We start from the raw sequence: 23,704 nt of genomic DNA on the forward strand, positions 1-23,704 counted from the left end.
TGATTTCGAATAACCTGCTCTCATCTTCAACAATAACAGACAAGTTCTCCAGGCCATTGATCAAGCATGAAATTACATGGCTGGTCCAGTTGGGCTGAAGATCCTGATACATTAGTGGTTCTAATCAGTGGTTTAAATATCTGCAGCCAGCGGAGACCTTTAAAACACGTTTCCCGGTAGAATTCCACATTGAACTTGAGCAAGTTGTATATACTTGAAACCTCTTGGTATTTGAGAGTTCGAGGCATGTGGGCTGCTGAATTCATATCTGTGCATAGATCGCCGCCTAGTGTTGGGTCCGGATGTTTGCACGTTGTTGTCCTGGAAGAGTCTTCGAAGTATCCTGAGATAGGTGACTCCTCCCCTGGACCACAGTGCGCATGGGCATCCTCTCCATCCTCAGATTGTTTTTTTCCGCCATTGGGTTCGGATGTGCTTATATTGACTCAAGTTAGGGAAAACTTTTTTCAGGCCAAAAGGCCTTTAGTTCACGTCGGTACTGTTCCCGATCGGTATCGACAGTTACTTGTTAGTTTACTGACTTCAAAAACAACTTTTTCGCATCGACCATCGACCCACATCGACGATGGAATCGAGGACACCATTCAAGCGGTGTCCTGTTTGCAATGCGAAATATCCCCATGTCGACGTCCACCCGGTGTGCAACAAATGCCTTTCACCGGATCACGACGAATCCACATGTATGGCCTGTGCCCGATTCCGATCCAAAAAGACTCTCCGGAATCGACGAGCAGCGAGACTTGAAGCGCAGCAAGCGGCACCGGCCCCGACCAACATCTTCAGCGCCGAGGACAAAGATGTGGAAGGCGTGGAGAACCTACCCTCCAGCCCCGCTCCCGAACACGATTCCGGATCGGAAGACATCGAAGAACAACTCTTTCACAGGGATGAAGCCGACACCGAGGTAGGAGACTACGATGAGGCCTTAGGGGCCGCAGAAAGTAGCTCCGGTGACGAGCAAGGCCTACCCGTACAGACGGAGGATATCCCAGTGCGTCAGTCTATGGCTCCGGTCGAGGGATCGCCTTCGGGCCTTACCCAAGACCTATCCCGCAGTTCTTCGGCCCCGCCCTCGGAGATTCAGCGACAGCCATTAGTACCCAAAATGACTGGTTTCCCTTCCTCGAAACCGAAACCGAAAGTCGTATCGGTTCCACAGAAACCGAAACTGAAAGTGACACTGGTCGGATCGAAGCCCACTACACCTTCGACGCCAGCCAAACCCGTCGGCACCGACCGCACCAAACGGGACTTCGGTGCCGAACTCGCAGCAGCCGACATCTGCGCCGACACACGGAAAAAGGCCATCGGTACCGACAAACCGCCTCGGCCCCCGGCACCGAAACAATCTGCTCCGGCCACAAAGGTCAAAATGGCCGCTGCGTCGAACACCACTTCGAAAGCAGCACCGAAGGCCCAATCATCGACGCCTTCGACAGCTACTACCTCTCCTCGACTCGATGACCTCGTGGCCCCAAAGAAGTCCACGCCTGCCTCTACAGAACCGCTCGGCGCCAAAGAACCGTCGGCGCTCCAGGTGCGACAAGTTGCAGCGTCCTTGCAACGCATCAAAGAAAAGGCAGCCCTCCAGGACACGTCGGGCTCCGAGCCGAAAAATGCTCAAAAAGCTTCTCCAGCACCACCACACATCACTTTTGGCCTGCCGCCATCCACGGCGCCCAAACTGTTTGAAATAAGAACACGTGTCACCCAAACTAGGATCACACCTGCCGAACGCTCTCCTACAGAGACGTCACCGTCCCACATCATCGATGCCGACACCGGCAGAATTATGCTCCACAAGCGGAGAATATCTTCCGAACAAGCTTTGGACTCCTACCGGATCCCGCTAAAGAAAAAGCTGGCAGCGGGTTCGGAACCAGTTCTTTACGAATGTCTCCATAACTCTTACTCACATCCACAGTCCTTCTCTCCGACACCCTCCGAAACCAACGTTTTGGAGGACTACATGGGTGACGACGTCCCCTACCCCAGAGAGATGGACCCTGAAGGCCAACAGGACCCTGACCAGGCTTGGGATGACCCTGTAGACCCGGGTGCACCTATGGATACACAGGCCACGCAGCTATATGGCGCGAAAACGTCCCCCACAGAGGACACTGCCACATTCTACGCCCTTATTGAACGTGCTGCGGCCAATCATGGTGTGCAACTCCACTCTGACACAATAGAGGACGATTTTCTAATGGATACTTTCGCATCCTCAGAACGGAATATCAAAACTCTACCCATGTTGAAAGGTGTCCTCAAACCAGCAAAGGACATTTTCAAAGAACCCACCAGGGCAAGAGTAATAAACCCCAGGATCGACAAGAAATATAGGTCGGCGCCTGGGGACCGTACGTACATTAAAGGCCAGTTGCCTCTGGACTCCATCGTAGTCGCTAATGCTCGCAAACGGGCGCACTCGCAGACAACTGGGGATGCTCCTCCCCCGGACAAAGAGTCCAAGGTGCTAGAGACCTCCGGCAAATGGGTTGCAGCCCAGGCAGCTAACATATGGCGTATTGCCAATACCCAGGCGCTCCTAGCTCGCTACGATCGCGCACACTATGACACATTAGAAACCCTACTCCAACATCTCCCTGACTAATACAAAGAGGGAGCTGAGATCCTCATCAGGGAGGGACAACTCCTCACAAACGCATCCATTAAGTGTGCACTGGATGCCGCAGATACAGCTGCCAGAGCAATAAACACCAGCGTCATGTTAAGACGACACGCCTGGTTACGAATCACCGGATTCAAACCTGAGGTTCAAAATAACATTCTCAATCAACCGGTCAACCCCGACTACTTATTCGGACCAGAGGTTGACACCACCCTATAAAAAATAAAAAAGGACACAGACACTGCAAAGTCCATGGGGGCTCTCCAAACGCAGACCTTTCGGAGTGGCTCCTTTCGTCGCCCCGGAAATAGAGGAGCAGGTAGAGGACAGGGGTCACAGCAAACCTACAACAAGGGCAACACACAAAGTACCTACGATAAAAACACCCGGGGTGGATATCGTGGCTCCAGCACAAAAGGCAGAGGACGCGGATACGGCAATACCAGGTCCTCCCCCAAGAACAAACCGTGACGCCCTCTCCCTTCCTCCCGACCACATAACACCTGTCGGGGGAAGGCTACAAAGGTTCCTGTCCATGTGGAACTCCATCACCACGGACAGGTGGGTCACAGACATTATCAAACACGGTTACTGCCTAGAATTAACTTCCACTCCACCCACAATACCGCCAAAACACCGTCCTATGTCCTCAGAGCACTTAGCGCTATTACAGCAGGAAGTGCTAAGTATGCTGAAAAAAGGCGCAATAGAGGTCGTACCCGTCCACGAGCAAGGTACGGGGGTGTACTCCCTGTACTTCCTAATACCAAAAAAGGACGGGTCGCTCAGACCAATACTAGACCTGAGACCCCTCAACCGCTACATTCTCTCAGAGCATTTCCACATGCTCACCCTACAACAAGTCCTCCCGCTTCTCAAACAGGGAGACTTCCTGGCCACGCTAGACCTCAAAGATGCGTATTTCCACATACCCATTCACCCCTCACACAGAAAATATCTCAGGTTCACTATTCAAGGGCAGCACTACCAATTCAAGGTTCTTCCCTTCGGCGTGACAACAGCACCCAGGGTTTTCACAAAGTGCCTAGCTACTGTGGCTGCACATCTACGGAGGCAACACATTCACGTCTACCCTTACCTGGACGACTGGCTTGTTCAAGCAAAGTCAGCCCAGCAATGTGCCAGCCACATGTCCCGCACCATTCACCTTCTTCACAGTCTAGGGTTCTCACTAAATTACCCGAAATCACATCTCCAACCCGCACACGTACAACAGTACCTAGGTGCGACCATAGACACTCTGGCAGCCACAGCTCAGCCAAATTTAGTGAGGATCAACAGCATGCAAATGCTGATTTCCAAGTTCAAACCCCAACACTCCGTTCCCGCGCGAGTGTTCATGCAGTTGATAGGCATGATGGCCTCCTGCATTTTCATAGTCCCACACGCGAGACTACATATGCGCCCGCTTCAGGAGTGCTTAGCACGTCAATGGAATCAGGCTCACGGGCAACTAAAAGACCTAGTGTTGGTGAGCGGTCGGGCATACAACTCTCTGCATTGGTGGAATCCACAAAACCTTTGCAAGGGCCGACCGTTCCAAGAGCCTGTTCCACAAATAATACTGACAGCGGACGCGTCTCTCCCGGGATGGGGAGCTCATGTACTCAATTACACAGTGCAGGGACTATGGACAATACAACAAAAGAAGATGCACATCAACCTTCGAGAACTGATGGCAATCTTCCTGGCAATGAAAGCATTCAAAGTACACTTGTGCAACAAAGTCGTGTTGATCCGGACGGACAACATGACTGCCATGTACTACATACTGAAGCAGGGAGGAACACACTCTCCACAGTTGTCTCATCTGGCTCAGAGCATGTGGAAGTGGGCCATTCAGAGGAACATGTTCCTCATGGCGGAACACCTCCCCGGCAAGGACAACCAGATGGCGGATCTGCTCAGCAGACACAGCCACCAGATGCACGAGTGGGAGTTACACCCATCAGTACTCCAACCGTACTTCCAGCAGTGCGGTCATCCAGAGATAGACCTATTCGCCACAAACGAAAACGCAAAATGCCAATGCTTTGCCGCCAGGTTCCCACATCCGCAGTCGCAGGGCAATGCGATATGGATGAACTGGTCCGGCAGATTTGCGTACGCTTTTCCCCCAGCACAATTGATACCGCTGGTGGCACGCAAACTCAGACAACACTCACTAACACTCGTCCTGGTTGCTCCAACATGGGCACGCCAACCATGGTACACCACCTTTCTCGAACTTTCCGTGGTGCCGCATCAAAGGCTGCGGATCGAACCCACGCATTTGACGCAGAACCATGGAGAGATTCAGCACCCAGATCCGCAACAGCTGAACCTGGCAATCTGGCTCCTGAAGTCCTAGAGTTTGGCTACCTAAACCTGCCACCTGACTGTATGGACATCATTAAGGAAGCTAGAAGACCCACTACCAGAGCTTGCTATGCAGCCAAATGGAAAAGGTTTGTCATTTATTGCAATAACAATGACATTAACCCGCTAGACGCATCCATCCAAAACATAATCTGTTACCTCTTACACCTATACCGATGCAATGTGGCATACACCTCCATACGTGTCCATTTGACCGCAATATCAGCCTATCTCTAGAACAGGCAGCACCTCTCTTTATTCAGAGTGCCTGCCATCAAAGCCTTCTTGGAAGGACTCAAACGTGTAATTCCTCCAAGCCACCCACCAGCTCCAATGTGGAACCTCAACCTGGTCCTCACACGCCTGATGGGTCCACCCTTCGAACCTCTACACTCATGCGAGATTCAATTCCTCACCTGGAAAGTAGCTTTCCTAGTAGCGACCACTTCTTTGAGGAGAGTTGGTGAACTCCAGGCACTAACCGTTCAAGAGCCATTCATACAGGTTCACGCCAACAGGGTCGTACTACGTACCAACCCCAAATTCATGCCCAAGGTGATATCGCAGTTCCACATGAATCAAACTATTGAACTGCCTGTTTTCTTTCAAAACCCACAAACTGTCGCAGAAAGAGCACTCCATACACTGGATGTAAAGCGAGCCCTCATGTACTATATAGACAGGACTAAAGTCTTTAGGAAAACAAAACAACTTTTCGTTGCCTTTGCCCCACACCACAAAGGTAACGCCATCTCCAAAGCAGGTATAGCCAGATGGATCGTTAAATGTATCCAAATTTACTATCAAAAAGCTAAACGCACATTAATGATTCCCCCACGAGCCCACTCAACACGTAAGTTAGGGGCCTCCATGGCTTTCCTGGGAAACATTCCTTTGCATGATATATGTAGAGCAGCCACCTGGTCCACTACACATACATTTACCAAACACTATTGTGTAGATGTGCAATCAAAACAGCAGGCAGCTGTAGGACAGGCTGTTCTCAAAACTCTTTTTCAGACCGCTGCAGCTGGCACTGGTAGCCGCCGCTAATGGGAGGTACTGCTATGTATTCTATGCACAGATATGAATTCAGCAGCCCACATGCCTCGAACTGAATATGCTACTTACCAGTATGCATCTGTTCTTGGCATGTAGGGCTGCTGACATTCATATCGCCCACCCTCCTGCCCGGCGCCTGTGGCAGCTGCAGCTCTCAGAATTACTGTATAGCATGGTCATCACTTTCTGTATCTACTCCATCACTGCCACATTGGCGAAAAACAATCTGAGGATGGAGAGGATGCCCATGCGCACTGTGGTCCAGGGGAGGAGTCACCTATCTCAGGATACTTCGAAGACTCTTCCAGGACAACAACGTGCAAACATCCGGATCCAACACTAGGCGGCGATCTATGCACAGATATGAATGTCAGCAGCCCTACATGCCAAGAACAGATGCATACTGGTAAGTAGCATATTCAATTCTTGTGCTTTACGCTCCAATACTGTTTGAAACCTACAACACTTCGGACTTAAGTCAGGATTTACTAAAGTCCAAAATGGCGCTTCAGATGGGGAGGCACTATCAAACATTGTTGCACAGGGTGCACCAACACTAAAGCCGGCCCTTGAGGCTAGTCCGCCTCATCCATTGGTACCTCCTTTGGCCTTGTTTCAGCAGTAGTAGCTGCAACTCACCAGGGATCGGCAATGCAGTATTTGCACACACATCAAACTAAGTTCGCAAACCCTACAGTCTCTCTGCTTCATTCACAAGCACTTTTAACGTGTGCTGTCTGCTTTGAGGCCACTGGAATTATGCAGCAAAGGAGGACAAAATTATGCCCCAGTGTTAACTAAATTACGCAGCAAAAAAAAAGGCTGCAGCTGTAATGCAGTATAATTTCTGATTTTATTATTTTGACCCATGCTAACAGTCTCTGGGAAAATGTTGCCTTATTAGTACCAGTGGAACATACAAATGCAGCAGTGAGAAAGGCTCTCAGTCAACCTTTGCAATGGGCTGTCCACTTTGCAGCAGCACAAGTCACATTTTTAAGTAGATTTTGATCCGTTTGAGGTTCAAACTATTTATTAGTTAAAATTGTCAGATTATGCAGAATATCTTGTATTCTATGGCAATTATAGGAGAGCCATAATTGTATAGAAAACATGTGCAAACTAGGAAACTTTGCCATTCATGTTTGAACTGCTATTGTGGAAAAAGGGAGAAGTGCTGATGACAAACTCCATGGCTCGGAGTCCAATGGCGGGTGCTTCCACTTTTTAGCTTATTTGGGACATTCTGTGATTGGAAACATATCCCACTTTGTGAATGTATTTTAATGACAATAACTCATATTAAACCTTAAATAATCATGTGTATCCATTGGCTGAATTAAAGAACACAATCAGCCTTAATTGGGCAGTAAAATGCCAAACAAATACAAAAAATTGGGATGTTTTCCGCATTCTGGCCACACCTGACTCCGCCCACTAATCCAATCATTGGGTTATTCCCGCCCTTTGATTCTCCACCTACAGTTACCTTACTCCCCCCCCACGTCGATCACTGATGCAGTTGGTGAGCACTCGGGTTCTCAATACAGCTGAGGAGCTTTTTAACATTTGGGAGATCTGTACTAGAATTAAAAGAATGTGCCACTGAATGTATTGCTAATTTTGGGGGCTAAAATTGATATAGCTATACCGCCGCAGCAGAAAGCTTGAATGTGTAATGCCTGTGCTGTTACTCGGTTGATTCTTGCTAGTCTTTGATTGGATACATCTGCCCCACCGGTTGCTCAGCGGTGGCAGGAGTGTCTCCCTGTTTTTTTCGGAGCAGGCAGTAGGTCACACTGGGCTGGCAGCTGGTCACATTGGACTGGCAGAGGAACACCTTTCTGCAGGCGCGGATCGTCCGTTGGGGTGAAGCCCCCCCCGCCCCGCGCACCCGCCTGCGCCCGCAGCTCCCTCGGTGACTCTGAACTTAGTTTACTTAAGTTCAGAGACGCCGAGGGTGGGGAGAACTAACTGACAATGCATGTCAGTCAGCATGACGTCGGACCGTGGGCGGTCCGGCGTCATGTTGACTGACATGCATTGTCACAAGCCAGGGAAAGGCAGCACAAGTGCGCATGAGTGGGCATGGAGATTAATTTTTACTCCGTGCCCAGTCATGCGTACTTGTGTTTTTACTGCCTTGCGCATGCCGATTATGAGCCCCTCGGTCTCCTAATGGGCAGGCGGCGGGCGTAGCGTAAGCTGTGCCCGCAGCCAATCCTGGCACTGCTGGCAGCGCCAGGATTGGCTGAGAGGGGTTGGCAGGCCCCTCCTCCAGTACCGTTAGTGAAGGCGCCCAGGGGATCAGAGGTCTGAGAGCGAGGTGGCGTGGACCCGTGGATCGGCTGTGAGGTAAGTTTTTTTTTTTTTTTTTTTTTTTTTTTTTTGTTTTTTTAATATTTCATTCCCCCCCCCCCTGTGAGCCGCGACTGCATACATTTGTCGACTTGTTCCTTGCTGGGTCTCTCTGCATTCATTATTATAGAAGTATTTCCATTCCTTGCCCACGTCGTTTTGGGGACAGAGGGTTTGCGTCTGTTAAACAGTACACACGTCGCAAGGTTGTTCGTGATAAAATACTGATGGATTGCTTTGTTTGTTTGGTCATAATCCCGTCCAAATGTGTCACGCTTCAGTAACCCTTCTCACCTTTGTCGTTATAAACATGTTTTGTCATTTCGTTTCTAAATGATGGGAAAGTAGAAGATACCAAATATTCCGTGTTACCACCACAGATCCCTGAATTCCTCTTTAAGACATGAGAAACGCTTTAATGTGCAGACCCTCAGAGCCACTCGTTAAAATATATATTAATTGGTCTTTATTTGCCTAGGCGTTTTGTTGCTATGCAACATATCATGTTGAGCAGCAGACACATTTGAATCGTATTTAGGCATCGGTGGAATTCGAGTATCCCTTGCTTTACAGCCACATACTGGCCAGGCTCCTGGGGGCGGTGTTTGGGTTCGGGCTCTTTTACACATTCCAGTGCTGCTGATCTTCCAAAGAAGCCCCTCGGTAGTATTTTAAGAGAGGTTAAATATTAAACCTGCTTCGTTTCATGTCCGGAAGGAGCACCCCTTTCCTCACCACAGAGGAACGGAATTCGCCATGAAAGCGCTGCAGCTGCTCTGTGTGCTCCTCGGCCTGTCCCTGGGCATCCACGCACTGGCGGTGACCACTTTTGTTGTTCTTTGCAGCGCCAAAACTGTACTGCATTTAGCATCTAAATAGCGCTTCATAACTTGTATTCTAAAAGTGCTGCTAACTTAATTTGGGGGCGCTGGTATAGTGCGAAGTGTAACGCTGAAAGTTTCCGGGCTCTTGTTGAGGATTATTACTCTCGAAACATGGAAACGCTGTTCAAATTACAAACCTAGGTAGTGTACATTCCCGTTCTCGAGAGGGTGCGTACTTCAGTCCACGTCCATCGGTTTCTATCCTTGCACGAATTACAAATACGTCAAGCATCGTTCTTGAAACATTTGCTTCTGCAGGCCAGGGGGCAGAGGAATGGGGATTAAATGGTCCGCGCGGATGGCATCACAGTCAAGCATTACAAATGTAATATTGTCCAACTTTTCCGCCTCACCTCTTTCAAATGTCACCAGCCGCCACTGCCTTTCTGAGAGAAATGAAGAACAAATATTATAATAAACAAGTTTACTTCTCTTTTATAATAAACTGTCCAGTATAGTTGCCATGTTGGAATCACTATTGAAAGTTGTGTATGGATATTGTTTTAGTTTTAGCATCCTCCCCTTTCTTCTCTTTTTGCCCAGTAAAAATAGTTTATAGAAAAAAATAAACATCTGAGACTCGTTTGTCCGGGTGTACAGACTCATTTCATATTTACTGGCAGATGCGCTTCCAGAAACAGAATTCAACTACCAGACTAAGCATTTCGATACAATTTTTACAGTAGGTGACGTTTCCATATCCGAAGCTGTTAAGTTCATAGAATATTCCCTGATGCCACCAAAATGTGTAGCACAGATTTGTGTTTATTTCAGTACTGGGAACGTAATCCACGATCGCCGTCTGCTGGACGGTAATAGTATTTACCCAGTTCATCAAAAATGTATAATTCTATTTCGGCTAAAAAGGATTTGGTAAATGAGGGATTGGCAGTAAAGATCGCTTGCCAGCAAAAGTCGGAAAAGTGCATAAGAACGAAGTAGGCCTCGGCTATTTGTTTTTCTTTTTTAAAGTGTAAATGTGAAAATGGAACACACCTCCTTTGGCTGGCGTTTCAACAGGTGCAACAATAAGAATATTTTGCGGACTCTGCAGTGGCAAAAGGGCTCTACAAGCAAAATGTCTAAACTGTTTACATGTTTCACAGGCACGTTTTGCCTACCGCTACTAAGAACAATGCAACGAACTTCAGTTACAGGGGTAGAGACCGGTTAATGCTTAAATCTTGGGAACAATTGCTCTTAAGTTTAGTTTTTTTTTTTACTTTTTTCTAACAGAAATTCTTACCCGCAGATATAACACAAGCTGAGGCAATAGTTCCTAATAGGCTTATTATATTCCATGACATTTGATTATTTTGTGGCTCAACCTATATAATCAATGGAAATCAACATTTTTTGATTTTCACGACTTATATGTAAATGTGATGTATTCTTTAAGTTTCTGGACAGTCGTTAAAGAGAAATATGACGATATATATATATAAATGTTTTGATATATGAAAAATATATTTAAAACCTAATTTGATATTGGTGTTGTCAGTGGTTTTAAGATATTATTTTCTTGAAAGATTTGTGTTACCCGACTCAGGAGAAATGTTTCCCACATGTTGAAGGGATCACTTATAGGCCCTTTTAGTATTTAATACTTAATGAAAATACGTTATTTACAATTCCCCTTGAGGAGATTTCTTTCACCCGAGAGAACTGTTTGTAGCTCTTGTGGTGGTATGGCGCCTCCCTTTAACCAGAAGGAACGGGGTCCAGCTTAAGTTGGGATGTACATCCCTGATTCTTGCTGTAGGATGTGCTTTTTCAAGACTGGATTGGAGCTGAAAGCAGCCCTGTACTCCTGAGGGGAGACTTTCAGCCTTCTTGCCACAGCTAAGGTTAATTCCTTGCCCATTCCTGGCGCCCTTTATATTCATTGACTGTAGCATGTTTGAAGGACGTCGGTATGCATATTATGAGATGGGTGATGCATGGTGAATTTGGCTAGTTTGGCTTTTGCCCGGTGTGCTGCACCACATGATGGCTTCCTTTTGTCTCTTGCTGGTTAAGTCCTTCAATATTTCCGCTTGTACATATAGTTTTCTTTATACCCTCCTCAAACCGGGGAGCCAGCTGGGTGTGAAGGGTATTCTGCCCTTTACCTCTTTGTCTCTGTGTAGATTCCTTCTTCCTTAGCAAAATTCTCCCATCGCCTGTGCTGTAGCCACCACCAGGGCTATGAAAGCAGATGCCTTGCTCAGTCTGAGACTATTAAACATAGTATATTGGCCAGTAAAAACTGGTCTGACTGGATACTTGTGATCTGAAAAATATGAACATTTGCCGACCAGGACCGAATGAATCTGTAGGATTAGAGGAGCCGATAAAATCTAAAAGCCGCGGACCCTTAGGTTGGTTCTTGGCATCCGACTTGGCCACTGAGAAGCTTGTAAGTACTGGACTCTTCAGCTATTACTGGACAGCTGCACACCAGTGTATGTGGAACAGACCGGACCAGGGGTAGTATCTCTGCTGGGAAGTTATCTTCCCTGTAGACTTGGCCAAAGTCTATAGAACATGCGCTGGCCCCTTAATGCTGTGTTCTTGGGAATGAAAGAAGAGATACCAGTCTGCTGTGGAGGTGGTCCTTGGGCTGACCTGCATAAAGCCCAGCTGATTTGCATCAAGGTCTGTGGTCAAGGAAATAGCATGCTTGCTAAACCCCTCTCACAAGACCAGCTGCAACAACTCTGCGCCCGAAGGCGGAGGGGCCCTACTGCTGGTAGCCTTCAATAAGAACAGGAGTTCTGGCTCTGTATGGCCTGTCCCAATGTTGCCTTGTCTGAAGACTCCTCTCTGACCTTCACTTTCTGTGCTTGGCTTTTATAACTTCATTTCATTGTTAAGAATTCTTAGTGGAAACAATTAATAAAGTTGCCTGATTCTGTCAATGATTTTCATTTTACAATATTATGTTCTTTTGAGTAAACAGCACAGTCACCAACCATCTAGAAACTTTTAGAAATTAATAACAAGTTAATGTAAAAAATGAGGCTGCCTGAATTGAAATAAAACCTTCCAGATATATTCACATCAGCTTACTTATCACACTACAGGACATAATATAATGGGATCACTTAAGACTTTGAGGTGTGGGGCTCGAAATGTTTGAATTCTATGTTTTGGCATACATCTATTCGAGGGGGGGGGGGGGGGGGGGAGTGGCTGGCAAACTTTTAATTTCACCTTTGCTAACCAAAAGTGGTGCAGAAGCATCCTCTGACCCTAATGCCCGCGTCGGTCTTACCTTCAAGTGCCGTTGGTGAGAGCCTAGATCCCGTTACATGAGGCCCATGCACATCCGAAGAACCCAGAGCCCACCTGAACCAAAGCGGACAGGATAGCAGTGACCAAAGGTCCAATGCTGTCGCGAGTCTAGCCTTCGTGCTTAAATGCAGTAAGGGTTTGGGTTGCATCGCCACTTGAGAAGATCCTAGTACTTACCGATTTTCTTCACATACCAAGATTTAAAACTAAAGCATTGAGTTACATGTGTAATTTTGTAAGCTTAAGCAACTATCCATTGTCTTGTTTACCGTTTCATACTGTATCTGAGTTTCTCTGCTCCTCTCGACTGCTTCTTCTCTCTACTCTTGGAAAGTTAAATGTCCCAAGGAGTGAATATCATCCAGTTGTATGCATCAGTATTGTTGTCATGGTACATCAGTGGTTAATGACTGCGCACGCAGGATACTAGTACAGAAATGCTAAATATATGAAACCGGTTTCATTCCAAAATGGCTGTTTGCTGCAAACTGTGAAATTCCAGTGTCTCAATATTTTGGTTTATCGGTACTTACGCAGTTTCTGGCCCTGTTAGATGGCAGAGTACGTATCAAACACAGTTGTCCCTCGGCACTCCAACAGTAAATGTATTCTAGTTTTAGAAAAAAGGATGAGTAAATATAACAAAAATGGCCTGTACAAATATTTCTACGTTAAGGATTTCTTTGTTTTGTATCCTAAGCAAACATACGTGGAAAAGATAAACTTCATTTCTTAACCCCTTGTGTGCGCACGACGTCTCCCGGCCGTCGTGCATTACGGTGGGCGTGGGCGCATGACGGCTGGGATTGTCGTGTTCCCGAACGCCGTTTATTTTTCCCGCACAGCGGGAGAAATAAACCCGCACGCAAGGGGTTAACGAAGAGAACATCAATGGAAGGTTTTTGTGTATGGGGATTTAATGTTATTTTACCCAAATTTATTTTTCTTTCTTGAAAACACCGTGTTCCATTCACAATCGACTGCTGATAAAACACAACCAAGTACAATATAATTTCAATGTTACATTAACAGATATTTTTCCACTGAGAACAACACAAAAAAATAGTATATAGGCCAGGGAGGCGATTCAAATCCCAGAGCCTTCCAGATGTTGGCAGTTGAAGACAGTCAAAGACAATCCAGTGTGAAAATTGCCAAAAAAACGCCAGAAGTAGCCAAAAACAGCCGACACGTGTTTCGTTACGTAATGTAACTTTATCAAGGCTTTTTGATAGGTGCGATTGATCTGTCACACTTAAAAGAGAGAGAGGGGGATTTGGAGTAAAAATTTCCCACGCGTTTTATGACCACATTCAAAAGGTCCTTAGTCCGTATTCTAATGTAAAGTATTTTGTCTATCTCGAAACAGTATGTTTCAAAGTGTAGTCTGATGTCATGTGTTCCAAAACGTATGTACTTCACCCCTTCATAAAGTTCTAAATCGGTTCATGCGGAGTTCAGTTCGTCCGCATGCAAATGGGTCACGAATGAGCAAGTAAGAGAAATCTTGAGTCAGTGAACTATGCTGCCAAGGGCTTTGGTATCTCCTTCTAATGACATAGCGTGGTCTGGAAGTTTGGGGTGTTTTGGAACACATGACCTCAGACTACAGTTTGACACATACTGTTTCGAGATAGACAAAATATTTACATTAGAATACGGACTAAGGACCTTTTGAATGTTGTCATAAAACGCGTGGGAAATTTTTACTCCAAATTCCCCGCTCTCTCTCTTTTAAGTGTGACAGTTCAATCGCACCTATCAAAAAGCCTTGATAAAGTTACATTACGTAACGAAACACGTGTCGGCTGTTTTTGGCTACTTCTGGCGGTTTTTTGGCTATTTTCAAACTGGATTGTCTTTGACTGTCTTTAACTGCCAACATCTGGAAGGCTCTGGAATTTGAATCGCCTCCCTGGCCTATATACTATTTTTTTGTGGTGTTCTCAGTGGAAAAATATCTGTTAATGTAACATTGAAATTATATTGTACTTGGTTGTGTTCTATCAGCAGTCGATTGTGACTGGAACACTTTGTTTTCAAGAAAGAAAAAGAAATTTGGGTAAAATAACATTAAATCCCCATACACAAAAACCTTCCATTGATGTTCTCTTCTTTAAGAAATGAAGTTTATCTTTTCCACGTACGTTTGCTTATGATACAAAACAAAGAAATCCTTAACGTAGAAATATTTGTACAGGCCATTTTTGTTATATTTACTTTTTTCTAAAACTATAATACATTTGCTGTTGCAGTGCCGAGGGACAACTGTGTTTGATACATACGTAATAACAAGTTTCTTAGGAACTCTTGTTTTTCTTTACATCCTTGATAGTGGGATGTGCATGTCACCTTGAAGGGCACCGCATTTGAAACTTATGATGTAGTTAAAAAACAACAAAAAAATATATGGATTATAGAATGTGATGTGCGACGTTTCTAAACCATCACTACCTTTGTGTGATATTGTATAGATGGCAGAGTACCCTCAGGTCAGAATTGGAGTATTCGTGAAGTTAAGTGAATTGGCAGTATGCCGATGAAGCTATACCTCTGTCTGCTAGATTTCACCTTAAGCTGGTCAGGTTCTGCTGTTGACCCATTGTTTTGAAAATATTTTCAGATGTGAAGATAGTAAATGAATACTTTGTTTAATTCCCTTTATTCATTTTTGCAATTTTCCCCTTTACATATCAGCCTTTAGACAATCCATCGAAGATGCCTTTTCCGTACAAGGTGTTGAAAGCCCTGGACCCAGAGATATATCGAAATGTGGAGTTCGATGTTTGGTTAGACAGCAGAAAAGGTAAATTCTCCATGGTATCTGTGCAAGGAATGGAGAGAACTGCACAGTAGTCAGTCTATTTTCATTGATTAATTTGTAAATTAAAATAAGGTCTGAGTTCCAAAGATTTCCCACTGAGCCTTCTGACTGCACTACTGAATGCTGAGGTTGCAGATTGCTAAGGCTGTCTTGTCTTGATTCTACCTGAAGTCTTTCTCACACCACTGTGCACCTCCTGTCTCTCTAGCTCACTCTGACAGATTATTTTCCAGCCCCGATTTCTCCTTTTTTCAGTTTTCCTATATTTCTCTCCAAGCTCCCTTTTTTAACTTTCTTTTTCTTGCTCTAGGTAAGTGTGATCATGACAAATGAGTGCTGGTACCAGCCACCTGCAACCACTGGCTAGAATTAAGCACTGGGTAGTTTTTTGTTGCTTTTGCCAGCTTAGCTCCACCTAGTCCTTGCACTAATCGAGGTTTCCCAGGTTTCGTCTAGTCACTGTAGTCTGATTTCTGTGTGGCCAGATTAGTTGCCTAGTCATCCTTGTGAGCCATTGCCTGATGATCCCTTTCTGTATCAAAGGGTTTCCACCAAAGAGCACATACTACACCCTGGTGTGACAGGATCCTAGACGGTGACACCATTGATGTCGGTTTATATTTCTGTCGTGCAGTAATTTCTCCATCAAACCTATCGTCGGTCACCCTGAAACCTTGGGTCCTTAGCTTGTTGCTAAAAATGATAATCGCTAGAGAATTGTAAACAAACGTGCACCATTGGATACACCAATTTTTTTCAACAGAATGCACAATATCATGGCATCAAAACTATAAAATAGTCTGTTTCTGGATCGGCTTCAGTTGTCTAAAAAAAAAAAAATAAACTTCTCATGAGCTTGAAAATGCTTTTTCGAGTTTTGTTCAAATTTGAAGAGTAGATTATTTGGGGCTTATTTTTAAAGATGCATGCGATTATTTTAATTAAGTAATGTTTTGACAGTTCTTTGTTCAGTGGTCTGACACTTGCAGGCAATTGTTAACAGCTGTAAAGTAAAATAAGCGTAAAGCTAACAATCACCTGCTCCAAAAAAATAGTGTGGTTTGTCCCTCGTCCATTATGGTTAATGCACTGACTTCTCCTAAAGATACTCCTGTTAAGATGTGTAGCTCTTGAGCTGACTTTCCACCCTTTAGTAATTGCCATTTTAGTATTAAACGTGGGACTGTTTTAAAGACTACCTGAACAGTGAGCGCTTTCTGAACGCAACGTTCATTCAATAAGAAAGTATGAGGGTTATCTTGTTCATTGATGGTTTTGTGGTTCAAGGTATTTTTTAGAAGGATAACAGTAACAATGACAGCAGTAATTGGTATACAATAGCAAGGAAAATGTTCTGGAATAGTTAGAAGACAATAATGGTAATGTAAGAATATAGATCTACAGTGGATGCATAAAAAAATATAAGTTAACTGCTTTAAGAGGTCTACTGTTTAGTTTGTTACATGTATTCTTCTTTTCTTAATAGTATATCCCTTTATGTGCGGCTCCCTTTATGCATGTTTTCAATTTGACTTTACAAGATACAGATTTTCCCTTTTACATCAACTTAAGTATAGTTCCTTTCAATGACTGCACATTTCTCTGCATAGTGCATGGGACAGGGTCCTGTTTGTCTTTTATGTAACTTCCTTGCATATATGCCTACTAGTAAGATCTGGTCCTCCTCCGTGGCTCTTGTGATGCCATATGTGCACCTTGCTGCAAGTGAGGCAGCAAGGTGCACATGCAGTGTTATGGACTCTTGGGCTAACAGTGTGCTTTATAAATACTTGAATCAATCATTCAAAGATGATGGCAGAGCTGTACAGAATAATTCAGAAACTTTGTAACAAAATTTAAAAAAAGGTATTTGTACACACAATTTCTTTCCTTTCACAGAGCTTCAGAAAACCGATTACATGGTGTTTGCTGGGAGGCACTACTGTTTAGGTGACAAATGCCAGGTTAGTGTTTACCACAGGTGGGTCATTTTGTTATTATTCCTTTGCATACCGGATTTACGCAGGTGTTTATGACTCAAAACTACTACTCCATTTTATGAATAAAGCACATGTCCTAGACATTATTCCTTTGTATACCGGATTTACGCAGGTGTTTATGACTCAAAACTACTACTCCATTTTAAGAATAAAGCCCATGTCCTAGACATTATTCCTTTGTATACCGGATTTACTCGGGTGTTTATGACTCAAAACTACTACTCCATTTTATGAATAAAACCCATGTCCTAGACATTATTTCTTTGTTTTGGTAGATTTCTAAATATTTCCTCTCTTTAGGTCCGCTTGGAACCTGGTGGAAGATATTACAATGCTCATATTCAAGAGGTTGGACATGATAGTAATGCTGTCACAGTATTCATTGAAGAACTAGCCGAAAAGTAAGTGTGCGATACTATGCAGTAAAGAACTTTCAAAGGTGGGCCCCTATTGCAAGTATGCCAGACTGATGAGCCCCTCCATATTGTGTCAATGTGTGAAGTAGCACACTTTTCTAGTAAAATGAAAGGAAACTGTAAGAACAGGCTCAGCTCATGCAAGTATTTCATTCTTTTGCATCTGTATTATTTTGGAAATACATTAATTGCACAATTATCCCTTGCAATTTCTAAATCTAAGTAGGTCCAGTATATCATGAAGAGACGCTACCCGCAATGTTGACATACACCAGTTTTGTCAAGGCATTTTCTCGTAGCCTACCCAATAGATGTGAAACTCCTTTCTTACAAATATACATTTCTCACAGAATATGCTGACATTAACTAGCCCTAAAAACATTTTTTCCAGTGTTCGCTTCCTTTTTTTTTTCTTGTTAAAATTTATTTGATTTAGTTCCACTCCCCACATTTTTGTTTAATTTTGTTGTGCTGTTTTGTTGATTCCCCTTTTGTTTGTGTGATGTTTTTGTTTTAATGTTATTCCAAAATTTTATGTAATTTTGTTTGTGTTGTATATTACATGGTCTTACGGACTGGATTCACAGTGCAAATTACAGTCCGACAAAGTCCTTGTCCATGAGGTTGCTGGAGTAGGTTGTATGCTGACCTTTCAATTATTGGTCTGTTGGAGATCAGAGGGACCACGCTGGCAAGAGCAGGTGACAGGACTGCCCACAAGCTTCAGGATGCACATGTCCAGACCGCTATGCAAAAATAATCCATTGCTGAGAAGTTGCGGCCAGACCAGTTTAGACCCTGCTACTGTCCATCTTGATGGGCACAAGGCGACTAGGCATGGGTCCATTGGAGTCGCACCTGAATTGTCCTAGTCATCTCTTGCAACTAAATCTTGAAGTTGATTTTTTTTATTGTAGGTAAATAGTAATATCTGGTTGAATTTAGAAGGAATAGCTGACTGCTTAGAAAGCCAGGTGGTCATTGTAATGTTCGAGGCATATGAGCTGCAGATTACACACTGTGCATAGATCGCCATCTGGTGTTGGGCCCGGAGGTTGCAGTTGTTTTTCTCCTGGAAAGTCTTTGGAAGTCACGAGGTATGTGACTCCTCCTTTGGACCGTATTGCGCATGGGCTTCGGCTCCATCCTCAGATTGTTTTTTTTCCACCATCGGGCTCGGATGTGTTCTCCGCTCTCCAGTTCGGAACCGTTCCAGTTTTCCTGTTCGTCGCACAATCCTCCCCCCTTCGATGGTATGGTCTCGATCGCGTTCTCCAACACTCGACGCGACTCTCAACAATCTTCGTCTTCGATTCCGGACGTCGACTAAGGCCTTAGGGCCTACCTGGGCTCCGGTCCCGGCTGATGGAAAGGACTCCATTTAAGAAGTGTCCTCGATGTGGGTCGAAGTTTCCCCACACCGATCTCCATGAGGTGTGCAACCTCTGCCTCTCCCCAGAACACGAGGCAAGGGACTATGCAGCTTGCGCCTCCTTCCGATCGAAGAAGATGATCCGGGACCGACTAGCAAGGAGAACAATGGCTCACTCGTCGACTTCGATCCCCGATGACCTCTTCGAAGAAGGCGTCGATGTCCCGGAACAACAGCACACAGAAGGCCTCGTCGGCGCCTCCGAAGCGGACGACTCCGACGTCGAGGACATCACTCCGGCACCGAGGGGCGTGAGTACAAACGTCGAGCCCGACACTAAACCCCCCTCCACGCCACTGAAAAAGGCTTCGGTCACGCCTTCGGGCCTAGGTATGCACCAAAAGACTGCTTCCCATACCTCGCTTCTGGGCCTGGTCAAGAAGCCCATCAAACCTTCAGGCAGCTCGGGCTCGAGCCAGCCTACTCTCTGTGCCAAAAAAACATCATCGGCACCGAAAAAGAAAACGCACCTTTCCTCGTCCGCGCCGAGCTTGACATCGAAGCTCTCAGCGCCGAAGACGGGCACCGGCTCCTCGGCACCGATCACACCCCCAGAACCGAGCAAGAAGCCGAAAAGCCTCGACTCCCAAACCTCGTAGCCGAAAACCACCTCGGAACTGAGGAAGTCAAAAGACGCTGCTAAACCCCACGATACAAAACCAAGAAGCCGTGCCGAATCGACGCCTAAAAAATCCATGGTTCCGACACCATCGGCACCGAAGGATCTGCCCCTTACAAACTGTTTCGACCCGATCCTTACCAAAAAACCCTCATTAAAGATCCAAAGACTGGCCATTTGTCGCTTAGCACCAGAAAAAGACCACTGGACAAGCCTGCACCAGCTCCACCACCAAAAAGGAGAGACTTTGCCACCTCCCCTTTGAGGATTCCTTCACCTCCTCCTCCTCCTCCTCCTCTCCCCCACCTCATCATTCTCCTACACCATCTCCGGATGATGATGATATTATCTACGACACGGGATGGGGCGGACAACCAACCAACAGGGGACCCTACTCCTACAGGCTCCCCAGACCCACAGGACGACTACAACATCTCAGACGTCCCCAACGTCCCGCAGGACGAGCTTTACCCTTCTAGACCCTCCCCCCTCCCCTCAGAGGGCACCATGGGCCTTAAACCAACTCCATAGGGTTGCCCGCTACCACGGGGTTGATCTCCACACAGACCCCGTAGAGGAGGACTTCCTCTTAGATACATTCAACACTGCACACAGGCCTACCTCAATACTGCCGATGCTTAAGGGAGTTAAGCACGCACCAGAGGTTTTTAAAGGCCCGGTTAGGGCCAGGGTCATTAACCCACGTATTGAGAAAAAATATAAAGCTGCCCCAACAGATCCACCCTATATTAAAGGCCCTGCACCACTAGACTCCCTGGTAGTCTCCAATGCGAGGAAACGTGCCAATTCCCAGGCATCCGGTGAGGCACCACCGCCAGATAAGGAGTCTAAACTCCTAGACACCTCTGGCAAACGGACGGCATCCCAGGCGGCCAACATCTGGCGTATTGCTAACACCCAAGCGCTCCTAGCCAGATATCACAGAGCACATTATGATGAGCTGGAGACAATCATGCAACACCTCCATGATAAATATAAACATAAGGCCAACAAATTGATTCAAGAGGGCAAAAACATTACAAACACTTCCATTCGTTGTGCCCTCGATGCAACTGACACCACCTCCAGGGCAATTAACACCAGCACCCTTCTACGTAGGCATGCTTGGCTACGCATCTCCGGTTTCAAACCTGAGGTTCAAAGTTCCATCCTCAACCACCCCTTTGATGAGAAACATCGGTTTGGTCCTAATGTCGATATAGCCCTCGAAAAAATAAAAAAGGACACAGACACGGCAAAATCTATGGGAGCCTTGCAGTCACAAGCTCCCAGGAGCTCCTTTTGCCGTTCCTCGTTTAGAAGCAACACCAGAGGCGGCTACTCCGACAGCGCCTCCACTTCCTACAAAACACCTACCCAATCCACCTTCACTAGGGGTTATCAAAGAGGCAGTTACAGAGGTAGCAACAACAAAGGCCGAGGCAAAACTAACACCTCCCGCTCTGCCTCCACCCCCACCCAGTGACTTCCCTCCACTTCCCCCCACTTCCCCCAGACTATTCCACTCTAGTCGGGGGCACACTCCACAATTTCCTTCCTGTCTGGGCTACCATCACCTCAGACAGATGGGTACAACAAATAATCCAATCAGGCTACTGCCTAGAGCTAACATCTACCCCCCCCCCCAACCATTCCACCCAAACAGCGCCCAATGTCACAGGAACATTTGTCACTTCTAATGCAGGAGGTCATCTCCCTCATACAAAAAGATGCAATAGAACTAGTTCCTGCCCACCAACCAAACAAGGGAGTTTACTCCCTATATTTTCTCATACCAAAAAAGGACGTCTCTCTCGGGCCCATTCTGGACCTCAGACCCCTAAACCACTACATACACTCGGACCATTTTCACATGGTCACACTACAGCAGGTGCTTCCTCTGCTCTCCCAAAACGACTTCCTAACCACCATAGACCTCAAGGATGCCTATTTCCACATTCCCGTTCACACCACTCACAGGAAGTTTCTCAGATTCGTAGTGGTCGGTCACCACTACCAATTCAAAGTACTCCCCTTCGGAGTCACCACAGCCCCAAGAGTGTTTACCAAGTGCCTAGTAGTAGTGGCAGCACACCTGAGAAGACAACACATCCGCGTCTTCCCACATCTAGACGACTGGCTTATAAAAGCCAGCTCATACAACCAGTGTGTACAACACACTCACGCCACGATCCAACTACTAAACGACCTGGGCTTCACAGTAAACTACGCCAAGTCCCATCTGCATCCCTCCCACGTACAACAATACCTCGGTGCCACCATAGACACCTCAAAAGCGTTAGCCTACCCCAGCACTGCCCGAATAGCAAGCATACAAGCTCTTCGCGCCAAATTTCAACCTCCACACTCACTTCCAGCCCGAGTGTTTATGCAACTTATAGGGATGATGGCCTCTTGCATATTCATAGTACCTCATGCAAGACTCTAGATGCGTCCTCTCCAAGAGTGCCTAGCACGCCAATGGAACCAAGCTCAAGGTTAGCTAACAGATCTGGTGTTGGTAGACGGTCGTGCCCATCACTTTCTGCAGTGGTGGACCACCAAAAACCTTTCCAAAGGGTGACCGTTCCTAGAGCCGGTTCCTCAAATAGTTCTAACAGCGGACGCATCGCTCTCTGGCTGGGGAGCTCATCTACTACATCACACCATGCAGGGCAGGTGGACACCTCAACAAAAGTTACTCCACATCAGCCATCTGGAGTTACTGGCCATATTTATAGCCCTGAAAGCCTTTCAAATACACGTCTCAGGCAAGGCTGTCTTAGTCCGCACAGACAACATGACAGCAATGTACTACATCCAAAAATAGGGCGGCACACACTCTCTGCAGCTCTCTCAGCTAGCACAGACCATATGGAGGTGGGCCATACCTCAAAACATTTTTCTCCTAGCACATGTCTTGGAGTCCAAAACACCATTGCACCCCTGTTGAGCCGTCAAACTCAACAAATCCACGAGTGGGAACTTCATCCACAAGTTCTTTAACCATTCGTGGGGGCAACCACAAATAGACCTTTTCGCTTCCCACAAACGCCAAATGCCCAAGCTTCGCCGCCAGATATCCACACGCTTTGTCCAAAGTCAATGCGATATGGATGAACTGGTCAGGCAAATTTGCGTACGCTTTTCTGCACCTCCCACTCATTCCATTAGTGGTGCGCAAACTACAGCTACACTCCCTAACTCTCATCCTAGTTGCTCCAACTTGGGCCAGACAACCGTGGTACACCACATGGCTGGAACTCTCCGTAGTTCTGCACCAAAAATTACACCTCTCTCCACGCCTCTTAACCCAGAACCATGAAGAGATCAGACACCCAGACCTAGCTCAGCTCAACCTTGCGATCTGGCTCCTGAAATCCTAGAATTTGGCTATCTTAATCTTCCCCCTGACTGTATGAACGTCATTAAAGAAGCTAGACGTCCTACCACTAGAGCTTGCTACGCAGCCAAGTGGAAACGATTCATGATTTATTGTCACAACAATAATATCATTCCCTTTGATGTGTCTATCCAACACATCATAGGCTACTTACTACACCTGCAAAGATGCAACCTAGCCTACACGTCTATTAGACTACACTTTGCTGCCATAGCAGCGTATCTACAAAATAGACAGCATCTATCCCTCTTCAGAGTACCTGCCATAAAAGCCTTCATGGAAGTCCTCAAAAGAATAATTCCCTCTAGAGTGCCACCCTCACCGGTGTGGAACCTAAAGATCGTTCTCACAAGACTAATGGGGCCTCCATTCGAACCTCTACATAAATTCGAGCTTCA

General features: G+C 46.0%; 1 protein-coding gene across 3 annotated transcripts in view; it reads left to right on the forward strand.

Annotated features, from left to right (window-relative positions):
• The window catches only part of LOC146829515 (UDP-N-acetylglucosamine transferase subunit ALG13-like), a 1,246,203-nt gene that overhangs the window by 357,414 nt on the left and 865,085 nt on the right, over positions 1-23,704 (forward strand). For all 3 annotated transcript variants that reach the window (XM_085608211.1, XM_085608212.1, XM_085608213.1), the window contains exons 9-11: positions 15,310-15,418; positions 17,336-17,400; positions 17,737-17,837. In XM_085608211.1, the coding sequence (XP_085464337.1) occupies positions 15,310-15,418; positions 17,336-17,400; positions 17,737-17,837 (275 nt within the window). The remainder of the gene's footprint in view (positions 1-15,309; positions 15,419-17,335; positions 17,401-17,736; positions 17,838-23,704) is intronic.

This window comes from Triturus cristatus, chromosome 5_2 (genome assembly GCF_964204655.1).
Source record: "Triturus cristatus chromosome 5_2, aTriCri1.1, whole genome shotgun sequence".
NCBI lineage: Eukaryota > Metazoa > Chordata > Amphibia > Caudata > Salamandridae > Triturus > Triturus cristatus.